General features: G+C 36.3%; 1 protein-coding gene across 1 annotated transcript in view; it reads right to left on the reverse strand.

Moving 5' to 3' along the window:
- The window catches only part of LOC110029398 (formin-like protein 20), a 58,324-nt gene that overhangs the window by 22,174 nt on the left and 19,265 nt on the right, over nucleotides 1-16,885 (reverse strand). Inside the window, exons 10-12 of the mRNA XM_020731674.1 lie at nucleotides 6,846-6,926; nucleotides 6,722-6,772; nucleotides 6,553-6,634 (exon numbers count right to left, since the gene is read on the reverse strand). Of these exons, the coding sequence (XP_020587333.1) occupies nucleotides 6,553-6,634; nucleotides 6,722-6,772; nucleotides 6,846-6,926 (214 nt within the window). The remainder of the gene's footprint in view (nucleotides 1-6,552; nucleotides 6,635-6,721; nucleotides 6,773-6,845; nucleotides 6,927-16,885) is intronic.

Consider the following 16,885-nt stretch of genomic DNA (forward strand, 5'->3'; position numbering starts at 1 on the left):
TTAAGGAATAATTAGAGACTAAAATGACCCCCACCAAAATCTAAGGATCACTTTTTTTCTAATTTAAAATGTTGAAAGTAACAAAAGGTTTTACATGATATTTATTAATCTTAATAGGCATATGATTGGGTAGAATTAGAAAACATTTGTTAAATGTTGAAGAAAGATGTGTTTGAGGATGCATGTTGTATTTATTAATGATGTACATGTTGTAGTAATTATTTGCATAAGAAATAACTATGAAGTAAACAAATTAAGAGTTTTAGGTCACTATCAACGTCAAAGCTCAATTTGAGAAATGATTATGTTAGAGAAATAATAGTTCTGCTCATAAAAATAAAGTAATAAAAACAAACTTCAATGAATTAGACTAGTACAACATCTATAGAGGATGGGCAAATTGAAGGTGAAAAGCATAGGAAGAAGAAAGGGTAAATTCAATTGAAAAATTAATAATAATAATAATAAAAGCGCATTTTGAAGGTGACTTGGCTAGAAAGTATTCAGAACTTGCTAAAATAAAATAACGCATCATCTAGCATTCAATAAAAATATAATTAAAGATGACTCATAAAGTCAACCCCAAATAAGCGAGTTAACAATGATGATATTGATGAAGCATCAAATAATGAAGAATCTCAAGTGTATCGGGATAAACCAAACTTAGCGGTCACGAATATTGAGGTCGGGAGAGAGTGCTTCTAGCCCATATTGTATAATTATCAGGTTAGGTTTACATGCTAGTGTAGGATCTTGCAAGTTCAGAAGAATAATCCAAACATTAGAACTGGTAGCTATTAGCAGGATCCCTGACGAATATAAATAACAATAAAATGGCCAATAGCTTCACCCAAATTTGCTAATCTCGTGAATTGCTTAGTACAAAAGATTCCACGCTTGAATGGAAAAAGATATAGAGGTGGATGTTTTGAAACTTCTTGATAGAAAATGCAGAAGAGATAAAATTTAAGCTTACTAAAAGAAAAGAAACCTGGATTAAGACTACAATACAGTTATCATCCTACGGAAACGGAACTAAAACAACTTCACTCAAAGTAACAACTCCATTAAAGTGTACATTGACTTTCAAAGATTTGTGGATAATGTAAAGCATGCATAATAAAATGAAGTAGCAATAAAACAGTAAGATTGCAGTAAAACAGTAAAATTGCAGTAAATAAACTGTAAATGTGTGTCTGGCATGTCTGCTACTGCTGCAAAAGTATTAGTACCGCAGGTAAAAATAAGCAGGTATGACTAAGGAATTAATGAACACATCAAACATGAGCATATGTATGTAAATGAGCGGGTGACATACGAAAGCTCGCAGAGGACCTGTAAAGATTCAAGTCAGGGTGGGCTCAGAGCTGGGTGGTGTGCATTATAATCCAACTTTGGATAGAAGCTACCAACCCAAAGAATTTTAAGAGGGCAACTCCTAGCCAGGCAACTCCTAGCCACAATCGAAAAAATTAACTAGCGAACCTTTATAAAATTTTGTCAAAGGTTTATTTAACTTTTCATGCATGTAGAATTTATTTAGCACACAAAAATAGTGATGTTGCAAATAGATTTCTTTTTTATTATTATTTTTTTTAAATCTGTAGAAATGTGTGAATGAGTGTAGTGTCTGTGTAAGTGTGTGAAGAAATGAAATAGTCCACCGGTTGATCGCTTCAATCGGGTTAGAATTACCTAGCAACCTAAGATAGTCGGGGGCAACATCACACTAAGAGTTGGTAAATTGTATCATCGATCTTGCTCTTCTCTCATTGAAGGTCATCGATGTGGGAGGTACCATTCAATTCTCTCAAAATCATAACAATCATCACCAAAAAAAAAAAAAAAAAAAATGGGGGAAGAAGAAGAGAGGAGATTGACCCATCACCCAAATTCAGCTAGACAAAAGGGTAGAACATCAAGTGTATCAGCTTAAAAAGGTGTTTAAATAGTAATCAAGTAAAACTCAAAACAATAGATGAAAGACCCCCAAAACCAACTTTAAATCATAAGAAAAAGCTCCCAAAATCGCCCCCAAATCATCACTTAAATATCCCCAAACGACTCATCATAGCACTTTGTTGACTCCAAACAGCAAAGGAAACATCCTCAAAACAGTCATCATATTCGAACACGATCGACAAAAGACTGTTCGTGTTTGATTTGTTTATAAACCGAACGAAAAAAATTGTTCGTGTTCGTTTCGTTTGCTTATCGAACGATTCGAACACGAAAACCCCGAAGAGCCAAACACAAATTATTCGCGAACAACGAGGTTTTTTGAAAACTCTAGTCTTGGGGCCATATTGGGGTTGTTTCTTTTGTTGATTTGGAGAGTAAAAAAATTTGTTTTGGGGCTTATTTTTGGGCTGATTCATTTATTGTTTGGAGGGTTCAAAATGTTGTCTTGGGTAGGGTGTAAAAGAATTGAACACGAACAAACAGAGCTCGTGTTCGTGTTCGGCTCATTTGAAATTACTTTTGTGTGAAATAGGCTCGTGTTTGAAATTCTTTGTGAAGTTACTGTTCGTGTTCAGTTTGATTTGTTTGAAATATGTTTGAAATGTTTGAATTGTTCGAATTATTTAAATCGTTCGAAACCTTATAAATTTGTTTGTTATTGTCTGGATTGTTCGAAATCTTTCAAAAGCTTAAACTTATATAAAATTAATGCTTAAACATATATGAATAACAACACAAATACAAAATAGCCGAATCACGACTCACAATAAAATCATAATATCATATCTCATCTAAAAAAAATTCAGATCTAGAGGAAATATGCGAGATTTCACTCCTAAAAATTATGTTTCACTCAAAGAAACAAAATAAATCTAAAAGACATAAGAAAATTTATACTAAGAGATGAACCTGAAAATAAATACGAAATTATAAAATTTAATATAAGCTAAAAGGCGAACATGAAGACCAAATTATAATTTATAGGATTTAATTTTTTAAAATATGATAAATTTTTATAGTATATAATTATTTTTAGAATATGATAATTTTTTTATATATAATTATTTTACATTATTTAATATTTCGAATAATAATGATTCGAACAGGATCGAACAAATGACTGTTTGTGTTTGGTTTGTTTATAAACTGAAGGAAAAAAAAATTGTTCGTGTTCGTCTCGTTTGCTTGTCAAACGAATCGAACACGAACTCCCCGATAAGTTGAACACAAACTGTTCGCGAACAACGAGCTTTTTTGACAACCCTAGTCTTGGTGCCATTTTGGGGTTGTTTCTTTTGCTGATTTAGAGAGTAAAAAATCCTATTTTGGGGCTTATTTTTGTGTTGATTCTTTTGTACTGTTTGGAGATATTTTACGCATTACTTTAATGCTGATCTTTTGTACTGTTTTAGTCCAATTTTTGCCCCATATCTTCACTGTTTCGGGGGCTGCCCCTTGCTCGATACTTTCACTATTTTTGGACACTATAAAACAATTTTTTTGGAATTTTAAATTACCGTTTTGGGACTGTTTCGAGGATGTTTTCTTTATTGTTTGGAGTAAGCAAAGTGTTATGATGAGTCATTTGGGGCTATAAGAGATGATTTGGGAGCGATTTTTGGAACTTTTGCTTACGATTTAAAGTTGGTTTTGGGGGCCTTTCATCTATTGTGTTGAGTTTTAATTGATTACTATTTAAACACCTTTTTAAGCTGAACCACTCGCTGTTCTACCCTTCTGTCTAGCCGATTTTCGGTGATGGGTCAGTCTCCTCTCGTCTTCTTCCCCCGCTTTTTTTTTTAGGGTGATGATGACATTGTTTATGTGTGCTAAAGTGAGAGAATTGAATGGTACCTCCCGCATCGATGACCTTCAATGAGAGAAGAGCAAGATCGATGATACCATTCACTAACTCTTGGTGTGATGTTGACCCCGACTATCTTAGGTTGCTAGGTAATTCTAACCCGATATAAGCGAGCAACCGATGTATTATTTCATTTCTTCACACGCTTACACAGATACTACACTTACTCACGCATTTCCACATATGTTAAAAAATAATAATAATAAAGATTTCCATTTGCAACAGCATTACTTTTGTATGTTAAATAAACTCTATATGCATGAAAAGTTAAATAAACCTTCGACAAAATTTTATAAAGGTTCACTGGTTAATTGTTTCGATTGTGGCTAGGAGTTGCCCTCCATTGTTTGGGTCGATCGTTTCTATCCAAAGTTAGATTATAATGCACACAACCAAACTCTGAGCCCACCCTGACTTGAATCTTTGCAGGTCCTCTGCGAGCTTTCATGTGTCACCCGCTCATTTACATACGTATGCTCATGTTTTATGTGTTCATCAAATCCTTAGTCATATCCGCTTATTTTTACCTGCGATACTAACACTTTTGCGGCAGCAGCAGACACGCTAGGTACGCATCTACAATTTATTTACTGCAATCTAGTTGTTTTACTGGAATCTTACTGTTTTACTGTCACTTCATTTTATTATGCATGCTTTACATTATCTGTGTGTGTGTATATATATATATATATATATATATATTTGAAAATCAATTTACAATTTGAAACCTCTTGAACGCACTTAATCCACATCTTTTGGATTTACAATAATCCCTCGGATGAGGTAACCTACAGCTGTTAATGAGAATTCTTCGGTTTAAATGAGCTTAACAGCTCATTTAGAATAAGTAAATTAAAAAGATAATAGTGATGCCGAGATGATAAATACGTGAGATCTTAACCGGTATCGTTTAACTTAAAATAAAATAAGCCCTCCTAAACACTTCAACAAAAACAAATAAAACCAAAACATAACACATAAACAATAAACATAAACACTTAAAACCCGAAACATTGGAATTACTATTGTTACGAGGAGCTTGGAGTGGACTACAAGTGAGATGGTCGCCAATCTACAACAACAAAACAAGTTTACACCAACTAAACATTCTTAATCATAACAACAATTCATAGGGCTTCGAGGTAACTCGCCTAGTGCGACGCAAATCCTCACCCTCTTTAGGCGTCTGCACAATCATGTTGTATAGCGTTAAGTCATAACTCGCCTTAAGTTCTGATGTTGTCGTTCGGTACCACGTAAACCCTCCTGTCATTACGGGTTATTTGCATTGTCAGTCATTATGCAAGTGTAAGTCCCCAAATAATAAAATTAACATGATTGAACAATTAAATAACATCATCTCCAAAATGCAGCCACACAGTAAGATAGTTTGGGAAGTCACTGAGGACTCTCATCAGGATCTGTGACGTCCCCTACCGTTTCCTTCCTTCGTCTCCTGAAAATAGTTGTGCTTACTTGAGTCACACCCACTTGTTTTTCCACGTCCTACCGTGAAAACCTAAATCATGAATTCTTGAAAACTAGTACCTCTGTTCATTATCGAGAGTTTTCTGAAATAACCTCAATCATTCAAGGTGTAAACTATAGGGGTTTGTTTCTATAGGGAACTTGGAACCCTAATAAAATAAACCTCATTTTATTTTTGTATCAGATAGGGAAACTTGTTGGTCACACATAGAAGATTCTCAGGCCAAACAGATATCACAAATCTCTTAGTTTGCATGATTGGGTCCATTACTGAGGTATACTTATCTTCCGGAAAGGTGTAGTATTTGCGATATGTAAACTATTAGACGGATGAGATACGTTCGGTCTCACTTTCCAAAAATTAAAACATCACTCTTAACTCCATTAAAATCCTTCTAATTTAAATTGAAAGGGACTTCCTGGCAGATCTCAAGTATGTAAATTTTGTTCAAAGCAACAATTTTAGTAAATTTTGTTCCAAACTTAGCGGTCATGAGTATTGAGGTCAGGAGAAAGTGCGCTTCAAGCCCATATTGTATAATTATCAGGTTAGGTTTACATGCTAGTGTAGGATCTTGTAAGTCCAGAAGAATAATCCAAACATTAGAACTGGTAGCTATGAGCAGTATCCCTGATGAATATAAATAACTATAAAATGACCAATAACTTCACCCAAATTTGCTAATCTCGTGAATTTCTTAGTACAAAAGGTTCCACGATTGAATGGAAGAAGATATAGAGGTCCATGTTTTGAAACTTCTTGATAGAAAATGCACAAGAGATAAAATTTAAGCTTACTAAAAGAGAAGAAACCTGGATTAAGAATACAATAAAGTTATCATCCAACGGAAACAGAACTAAAACAAGTGCACTCAAAGTAATAACTCCCTTAAAATCCTTCTAATTCAATTTAAAGGACTTCCTGGCAGATATTAAGTATGTAAATTTTGTTCCAAGCAACAGTTTTAGGATGAATATTAATCTTCATGAATTTATTTTACAATTTAGCACCCTCCACAAAGAATCTTAAAGCAGAGGTTTAATATCTGCCAACTCCCTAATCTTGCACTTTCGCATGAGATTCAATTCAATCTCATCCATGCTCCTTTTATCTCAATTATATCCAAAAAAACAAAAAAAAAAACTAGGAAGAAAATAATTAGTTACATCCAGCTCTCCCCAAAAAAGCAAACACAATAAAGAAAATTAATATCATAATGAAAGTAAATTAAAATTACCTCTAGCAGTTCCCTGGTTTAGCATGTTTCCAAGGTACAATATTTTCTTCATTATTTCCTTGAGCTTGTCAGAGGTCCTTATCTAGTAAATCAAAAATCATGAATTATTTTTACATAATAATGGATGGAAAAGAGGCCAATTTTCTGCGTAGATGAAGTATAATACCACCTGCTCACATGCCAAATCAATGGTGTTTAAACTCTTTCGAAGATCAGCAATCTGAAAGCAAACAGATAGATGAATTACAGTAAATTTCTTGAGCAAAACAGATGAAACTGACTTGCAACCCAACCTGCTGATGAAACTGAATCTTGAACGAGAATACTCTTAACTTGGATTCTACACGTGGAACCTTCATAAGCTCCAAGAAAAACTGCAATATTACTAATAAAAAATAAGGATTGTGCTTATGACACCTTAAGCTATAGTTGATGTTTTGTGAAAAGCCAAGTAAAACGAATCTGAATTTCTAATAAGTAACAATTCTGATCAGGCAATGCGTAATTATTATAAAGATAAAATGACAATTTTTAACTGGTTAAAACCACAATTCCGGTACCAAACCCACACTAGACTCTCTCCAAAGCCAATGAAAACTCAAATTTAATACTTGCTATTTTCAGGATGTTGACGGTTCCTGAAAGGTTGATATGCATTTTTAGGATAAAAAATATCCAGTAGCTTAATTTGAATGTAGTGAGAAGTAAGAAAGGGCTGGATAAAATATCAATGGAGGGTAACGCAAAACAAAACTAAAACCAATCAAAAAAATGTACAAAAGTTAAATATAAATAAAGCTAAGATTATATTGCTGAAAAAATTTGAGGAGCTTCAATAAGATGTCAAAGAATTAATCAATATAACAAATTAAACAATGAATATCATATGTTTGCCAAAGAAGGAAAATAAATTGAAGACATTGAAGAAATTTTGAAAGCTGTTTAACACTGTAAAGATTACAAATATGAGTGGATAGAATTTTTTTAGCAGAAAGAGAGTTTTAAAGATTACAATTATAAAAAAGAATACGATCAATAGGGTGGTTTCTATTAAATTATTAATGAGGAAGTACAAAAATAAGCAGTGTGACGAGTCAAAGAGTGCATACCTTAAGACTTGGTAGATCCAAGCCTTACAAGTTCAGGATTATTTTCTATTTGTTGTTCCATTGCAATGCTATATATAAATGACCATGTAACTCTAAAGCATTAGTGATGAAATATTATATAAAATTGGAGGTAATCTAGCAGAACCACTCCACCGCATCTTCTCCACAACTCCACATGCATATCCTATACCACTTCTCCACTTCAAAGATCAGTACATTTTCATATGATCGGGTCATTTTTTTCCACTTAAACTGGTGGCAATTTATTTTATTTCATTGCTGCCATGTAATTAATACGGAAATATTATGCTCAATTCATGCCATTTTCATAGTAACATTGATAAATTAATGCAACCCGTATGGGTGAAATCGAAGATAACCAAGGTGAAGTCATTTCGTATGCATCTTAACCAGCTCTAAAGTAGAGTCTGATGAACATGTTCTTGAACAATAGTTCGTTAAATCACAATATTAGACCATACATAGTGGAATTAAGAAGCAACTCGACAGCATAAGATTCATTTTGAAGTAGAGGAGGCATATTCTACTTGGTTATGTATTTTACCAGTAGAGACCAAATTAATTTTGATCATTTTGTAATCTTTAAAGTGATATCAGGTCAATTAAGACTGAACGTAGTAAAAATGGCAAACGTTAGACACAACATTACATGAATTAGGCGTGGATTGCACCCATCACAATCCAAATCACCTAAACATTGCTCAAACGTGAAATAGGTTCCACCATTGCATCCATAGTTTCAAAATTGCAAAAGATTGCATCAACTTGCACGCTGCATGATGAGAAGGGCAAAAAATATATCTGAAACCACTTGAACAACGTCTATTTTCATAAAGGACTTCACCGACATATTCAAAACATCAGAATCATCAAAGCAGCGGCATTAATTTTGGGGTTTTTTGTCGGAACAACTGTCGGCATCTAAGATTTCCCTCAAGGGTTGTATCCAAAGGATGAGTGATGCTCCGACTATATCTCGCAACCGAGGTGGTGGATTGCACGTAGCAAAAATGGCAAATGTTAGACACAACATTACATGAATTAGGCGTGGATTGCACCAATCACAATCCAAATCACCTAAACATTGCTCAAACGTGAAATAGGTTCAACCACTGCATCCATAGTTTCAAAATTGCAAAAGATTGCATCAACTTGCACGCTGCATGATGAGAAAGGCAAAAAAAATATATCTAAAACCACTTGAACAATGTCTATTTTCATAATGGACTTCACCGACATATTCAAAACATCAGAATCATCAAAGCACGGGCTTTAATTTTGGGTTTTTTTTGGTCGGAACAACTGTCAGCGTCTAAGATTTCCCCTCAAGGGTTGTAGCCAAAGGACGAGTGATCCTCCGGCTATATCTCGCAACTGAGGTGGTGGCTATCCTCTGCTACCCTTCCTCTGCATCCTTTTCTTCACAGTCGTCGCTGCTTTCCTACTGCAGCTGCCCGAAAACAACCCTCTTGATTGTTCTCCTACAGTTTCTCTGCCTCCCAGCAGCCAGCCACCTGCCATCCCAATTGCCTCCCGGCTCATCCATCCCAGCACCTCCCTCCAGGCATCAAGCCTAGCTGCCACAGCCCCCTACACCCCTTGTCGTGTTGTCCAATGTCGTTCCAACCACATGAACCACATGCCTGCAACCTAGCTAATGTTGTAACCCTCCCCCGGCACTGCCATTACTATTCCAACCGCCCAAAACCATTTCCTTATACTGCCTCACTATGGTCCCAATCATCGAAACCACCTCCCCGTAAACTAGTTGTTGTTGCCACCGCCTAGAATATCCCCTAGAGAATGCTCTTAGTTGTCCAATCCATCTAACCCCTTGCTATCGCCTCTCTAAGCTCCCTAACAACCACCATCGCCACTAGAGATCCACTCTAGTCATGTGTCGTGAGTCTTGTGGTTGTTATTTCCTATTTAGGTGTTTTGGTCATGTTTCCTACTTCAATGTGTTGGTTGTAACTGCGTATTGGCTTTGTCAGTAATAATATTTGTTTTTCATATTGTTGTTTTAGGTTATCCAGTATCACAAAACCCCCTCAACTGATTCATCAAATCAAGATAAAGATGAAAAACGACATAATGCAAATTGAATGGAGATATTTCAACCACGGAGGCGAGTAGAATCTAAATCACTTTGACAACCATCGAAATTGCCCAAACATCATCCATTTGCAAAATAAATTAGATCAATCCATCTAGAACCCCCAAAAAAAATTATGATTGATCCGACCAAAACATTGATGACAAATGAGACGAACATAATTGGGCCTGAATTGTCTCAATTGTCACCAAAGTCACTCAAAAGATGTTTGTTCGCAAATAACAAAACTTTGATCATTTGAAACTTACACAAGTTTTAAAAGGCAATTTTATAATTCAAGCACAATGCCTCAAAATTCATGTATATGTTTTGAAAATAGAAATAAATAATGCAAGAGCATTGTAGGCCATACATATGCATCTTGTAAATGCACCAAAATTAAATGTTTGCATGTGCGTAAATCATCACACTAAATGCTTGAACATACGAGTTTAGAATATTGCGTGGGCCTAAAAATGAGCTAATTTATAAATTTAATCTATTTTGAGAAATTCACAATTATTTTTAAACTTTACAAAATCTTTTTTTTTTTGTAAGCTAAATTCAAAATCATTAAATAGTACACACTCTCAAATGGGTCGCATTATCTACAGGGTAGGGATCTAAGTTCTATTTGGTCAGTCAATCTCCTCCTGACGAGGAGCAGAGTAGAAAATTGCAACTGAAGACTTCTATTGGTGCAAACGAAGTGGAAGAAACCTGTCGTGTTGGATCGAAGCATTCGAAGATTATCAACTTTCCCGCGCTTGCAATTTTCTCTCTCAAGTGCAAATCCTAGAAAACATTCCAACATTTTTCTTTCGAACGAAAATTTCAGGCGAGCGACGAAGAAGCTACGCGCGATTCCCCATCGTTGGTTTTTCTCTCCCTCGAAATCCCAAAAAACAAAATTTAGCCTGCTAATTCAAAGCCTCGCAGGAAATCTTAGGACTGCAACTCAACCTGCTAGATCCAATCTGTTGGATGATTCTCTCTTGAGAAAATCTTGAGTTGGTGTCAGTCAACTTTTTGAAAATAATTTAAATTTAATTTAATATAAGAGGTATATAACTTTTGTATTTTGAAAATAAAGGTGTTTCAATTTTTCGAAAATGAGACCGAATGGATCTCATCCGTCTAATAGTTAAATCAGCAAAAGAAACGGCCCCAGTATGGCCCCAAAACAGTGCCCAATCTGCTCCAAGATCAACCCACAAAACGTCCCAAAACAGTGCCAAAAACACCCAAAACTGCGCCAAAACTGCTTCAGAATCAGTGCCCAAAACAATATGTAATCAGCCCAAAAAAGGTGCTTAAAGGGTCCAAAAAATCAACATTTAAATAGGTCACAAAGCCCTCCAAAACAGTGACTAAGTAGCTCAAGATTGGCCAACAAAAGCACCTTAAAGCAGTGATCAAGTTGCCAAATGAATAAAAGTGTTCAGCAGACTAAGCAATCAGAAAAAAGAAATGGAGCAACAATTAATATGTTGACTGCAGATAGAAAGCTAAAAATGTTTCCAACAACAGCTAACTCGAACAGTAAGAATAATATTGGCATAAACCAACTTTGCAAGGGTCTACGTTTGAATATATGAAAGGTTAACTAACAACTATCAATAAAAATCTTCCCTCTGCTCATCACAAACTTTAGGAGAATTCTCATGTGTCTTCAGCACAATGGCCTTTTCTCTTCTTATGCTCTCTCACAACACCTCTAAACTCCTCCGCAAAACTACTGTCCTTAAATTTCAGAGCACACATTGTGAGACCAGCCCTTCTTCCTCCAACAATATTGATACAGCAAAAAAACATAAATTCCATGAGATATTAATCCTCCTAATAGTTGCATCTTTCTAACTAAAGCATAAATTCGGTTAACATGATTCAATGAGAACTGTTTGGAGATCTCCAAAAATCAGTCCCTATGATTGGAAGAACTACTAACATAACAATTGTAAGCAGAAAAATAAATTATGAAGTGCCTACAACATTAGACAAAGCCATAGAATATCTCCAACACCGCAAGCACCAGCAGGGAATGAGGGATTCATTGCTTCATCTCTCCTAACAATAATGAATCCTTAAGTTCAGGAAGGAGAACAAAGGATCAAGAGAAGAAAACCTCCACGAAAAACTGCTCTCCATCACTACAATTTTCCAGGAAACCTTCTCAAAGGAAGCAAGTGGTTGAATGTTTCCAACAGTGAACTGAGATGAACCGAGGAAGAAGAGGTAATAAAGAAGGAAAGATGTGATAGGGCATCATACATCCACTTGTTTGGTGTCGTAGGGAATGATCCCTTCTTCGCCTTCCCAGCTAGCGGTTACTAAGGTGATGGTTTTGGACGAAGCCAGTAGAGGCGGAAAGGACGTAGGCTAGAGTTTCAGGCGGCAAAGGGGACGACTCGAGTGAGCCTCTTCGGTGGTGAGGGCGAGGTTTTCGAGCGAGGGTTTCGAAAGAGGGAATTGAGCTAGGGGGTCCGTCAAAAAGCAGTCGAATGGTTAGGGTTGTTCAGCAAAGGAGAGGCGGGGCAGGTGAGGTAGGCGAGTGCGGAAGAGGGGGAGGTGAAACAAGCGAGGGCGGGAGAGGTGAGGTGAATGAGGGGAGAGACGAGCCGAGCGGTATCTTGTATCCCGAGAACTCCAAAAGATCCGTTACGCCACATCTGGCGGGGAATTGATTAGCTTCAATGGTAGAGTTTTATTTGGCAAAAAATGATTTCTAATTGAATTCAATTATGGTCAAATTAAATGGTTCGTTTGAAATAAGAAATTTAAAATTTTAAAATTCAAAACTGTTAGCTTGTGTTCAGCCCGAATTGAACCTGGGCTGAGCCTGAACCCGCACCCCTAATTAAATATTCATGTGCATCGATTTCGTATCATTTGTGCACGGGGAACCATAGTAATATAGGTGTTTCCTAACTAAAGTCGACGTTCCGAACGCGCTCGCGTTATCCCTTTCGTCATCCGAGATCGTCAAAACGAGTTCGTCGACGGTCGAGCCAAAAATATATCAAATTTAATTCTTCTTCGAATTTTGGGGTTCGTAACGGATTATTTTAAAAATTGATTTTGGTTTATTTGACAGTGCAATGTATGTGAGTGCCAGTGATTTGCCTTGTTACATTTATACGCGTTGGATGTGTAAATTGTGGTATTCACATGACCAAACTACGAAAGGTTTACCTAAGGCCTTTTGATCCTATAGAAACCCATTTTTTAGACCCTCAACATATTGGTCCTTAGCCCTTGCAACTAAAAATTGAGTGTTTGAGATCACGCATGTGAGGTCTCACACAAATGGATCAAGAAGTGGCTTGAAGTCCTATGTAAGGTGGGTTTCATTACTAGTCTTCTAGGATAGTCAACAGAGAATCCTAAAACTAGATCCTAGGCTCTAAGGAGGAGAAAAGAAATACCTCAAAAATGAGACCAACAGTTGGGAATAGCTGCATTCTCTACCTAAAGTGAACTTCTCTAGCCCTCAAAACTCCCGCAGAGTAGCAGCAAGCAGGAGACCCTGCTTTATTTTTTTCCCTACCACCGAAAATCCTCTATGTTGGCTTGAAGTCTGTACTTCCCTGCAGGCCTTCCTCTATAGTCGGAACTCTAACCCTTCCCTGCAATAACTAGAACTCTTCCTACAGACAGCCCTTTGGAGCAGCCAGGCCTCTTCCATACAAGCAGTCCTCTGTAGCAATCGCAAGTTGCGTCCTGCATAGCCATAAGAAACTCCTTCCCGAGCAAACAAAGAAGTTGCAAGAATTATGTCGGCCTCCCAAACGCTCCTCACCATGTGAACCATTCTCTGTAGCCTCCTTTCTTTATGGTTCATCCCTGCATGCTTTGCTGCAATTTTTCCTCCAGCTGTCAGATCTCCTTCCTGACAGAGCCGAACCTCCCTCCTGCAATTGGACCTCCTCCTTGTCAGGCCAACTCAGGAAACTCCTCCAACAGTCATCCAGCATCGGAATACTCTCAGCAAGAGCCAGCAAGCATGCAGGCTCTCACCGGTGTCCGCTCCTGCTCCTTACAGCCACCAGCTTACCTGTCGACTCCAGGCAAATGTCCCCTACAGTCTATTGATTCTCCGCTCTCTTCCACCAAAGTGGCCAATATCTTCCACCAGAGCAGCCACTGTGTTCCCTTCCTTTCTCCGGTGTCTTCTTGCAGACCCTCTACCAGAGTTTCTCCCTGCAACCACCAGTACCGTAATTTTCCCTGCAGATCCTCTGCTAAGTCTTCTCGTAACAGTCAACAGCCTATACGCCCTTCGCAGCCATTCTCTCGCTTTCCTGACAAGCTAATGTTCCTCATCTCCTCCAACAACAATAGCAACAGCGATCCACTTCCTACAAACAACTAACAGTAGCCCCAAACACGCATAGGGTTTATGACCAAGTACGAAATGAAGACGTAAAATTAGAACAACTTAGGTATTTCAGTAAGGAAGGTGAGGAATAACAAATTACTATGGAGGTTAATTTTAAACTATTCACCAAGAAACAACTTGGAGTATTGAAAAAACTCCTTAGAGATACCTTCAGAACAATCCACCAACCTCATAACACAACAAGATATATTTTTCTCTCATATTACGAGTAATGGGAAATTTAGAACTTGGATCATAGATTCAAGAAGCTTTGATCATATAACTGGAGACATCAATACTCTAGTCAACCATCAAGAGACTTCCACATCTCGATTGATCAGAATTACAGATGGATCACACTAAAAAATTTCTGAAAAAAGAGATGTAAAGCTATATCAGGATATTACTCTTTTATCTTTTTTTTACATGTTCAATATTTGAACTGCAATTTAATTTCAATCAATAAGCTTATTGTCATATGAAGCGTATAGCTGAATTTCTTGCACATCTTGTGAATTTCAGTTCATAGAGTCAAGGAAGGTGATTGGCAGTGTTGAAATACGTCAAGACTTGTACCTGGTCAAGGAAAATCTCTCTATAAACACAAATAATCTCCTCCATTTTACCTCAAATTTATGAGTTTGTTGAGTCTATGTCAAAAAATATGTAATGTTATGGCATTATTGTATGGGTCATCCTAATTTCAATTATATTGCAAACTTATATCCTCATTTCTTTATCAATAAAAACCCTAATTATCACCAATTTAAGATTTGTCAATTTGTCAAACACACTAAAAATACCTTCACACCCTTTTTCCATCAGCTACAGTGAAATTTAGGGACCTTCAACAGTGAAAACACTCAGAATGGCTAAATTGTCTTTCTCATTTATTGGCAATCACATTAGAACTACTTGAATATTCCTAATAAAGAAGATATTTAAAACAACCCAAATTTTCGAGAACATGATTCAAACTCAATTTCAATCCACAATTCAGATCCTTCAAACAGCTAATGCAATGATTATTTAAATTCCATGTTTGGGTCCTTTAAATTCGATGTTTGGGTCCTATCTTTCAAAAAATAAAATCATTCATGTGAGTTCATATATTGATATTCAACAATAAAATAGAATAGCTAAGAGAAAAATAGACATCTCCTTGAGGCATCCCGCTCAATTATGATGTCTTATCAAGTTCTAAAATACTTTTAGGAGAAAGCAATTCTTACTGCAATATTCCTTGTGAACTCTTGTATTGATAACCAAAAACATAATAGGATAGTTGAGAAAAAACAAGCATCTTCTTGAGGTATTCCGCTCAATTATGATGTCCCATCATGTTCTAAAATATCTTGGGGGAATCGAATATATAACCGAGTACTTAACTTCAAAACACCTATTCACATTTTGATGGTTACCTATCCACGCATCAGAGTTTCTCTCCTACTATACTACTTGAAATATTTTGGTGCGTATCCTTTGTTCAAGTCCATTCCTAAAATCGCACAAAATTTGATCCTAGATCTATCAAGCGTATTTTTCTTGGGTATAACACGAACAAAAAGGGGGTATAAGTGATGCCCTCCTGTTACCAAAAAAATATTGCTCCATGAATATCATTTTTTTAAATCAATCTTACTACCTCAAATTTGATCTTCAATGAGAGTGTAAATGAACATCAATTTTGTGATGCACTTGATAACACCTATACTGCCACCACCTACTCCACCTAGCCCTCATATTCTAGTTAAGGATGCTCAGCCAATGCAATCAACCCAATCTAAAGTTTAAAACAAAGAATTTTATGTGTACACAAGGAGGAAGATAAACCTTGAGATGGTGGAAAACGACTTGTAAAAACATGACTACTCAAACCAAAACCCGAGTCCACATTCACCTGAAAATTCGAGTAAAGAGTCTAGTAATCAAGAGTTATCCCCATCCTCTTATGGTGTAAGTGAAAAGAAAAGCCGCATTAGAAATCTAATTTAGGAGTATGTAGCTTATCTGATTATGGGAAGCTCTCCTCATCCTACAAAACTTTTGTTTTAATATTAATAGTATGCAGATTCCTAAATTCATTCATGAAGCTCTTGAAAACTCAAAATAGAGGAAAGTAGTTGAAGAGATTTGAGCACTAAAGCATAATGGTACATGGATTCTTACTAAACTCCCTCAACATAAAAAATCGGTTGGGTGCAAATGGGGGTTCAACATCAAATACAAAGCTGGTGAGAGTATTGAGAGATTCAAAGTCAAATTTGTTGCAAAATGTTTCACTCAATCCTATGGGATCGATTATCATGGGATATTTGTACCAACTGACAAACTTAACAGTATCAGAGTTAATTTTTCAATGACAGTCAACAAAGAATGCTGATTGCATCAACTTGATAAAAAAAATGACGTCCTGGATAGGGATCTGGAAGAAGAAGTGTATACGGAGATACCACCAGAACATGAGAATGATTCTAACAAACACCTAGGGTGTGGTTTGAAAGGTTTACTAAAACTATGAGATATAATGGGCATTCTCAAAATCAATTTGATCGTACTATGTTTGTAAAACACGCTAGGGAATGTAACATTGTTGCATTGATAGCTTTTATGGATGATATAATTCTTATGGGTGATCATGAAAGATAGATTCTCAAGATAAAGAAGTGATTGGCACGGAGTTTGAAATCAAAGACTTAGGAACTACATGATATTTTTTAGGTACAAAGA

This window comes from Phalaenopsis equestris, unplaced genomic scaffold, assembly GCF_001263595.1.
Source record: "Phalaenopsis equestris unplaced genomic scaffold, ASM126359v1 Scaffold000570, whole genome shotgun sequence".
Lineage (NCBI taxonomy): Eukaryota > Viridiplantae > Streptophyta > Magnoliopsida > Asparagales > Orchidaceae > Phalaenopsis > Phalaenopsis equestris.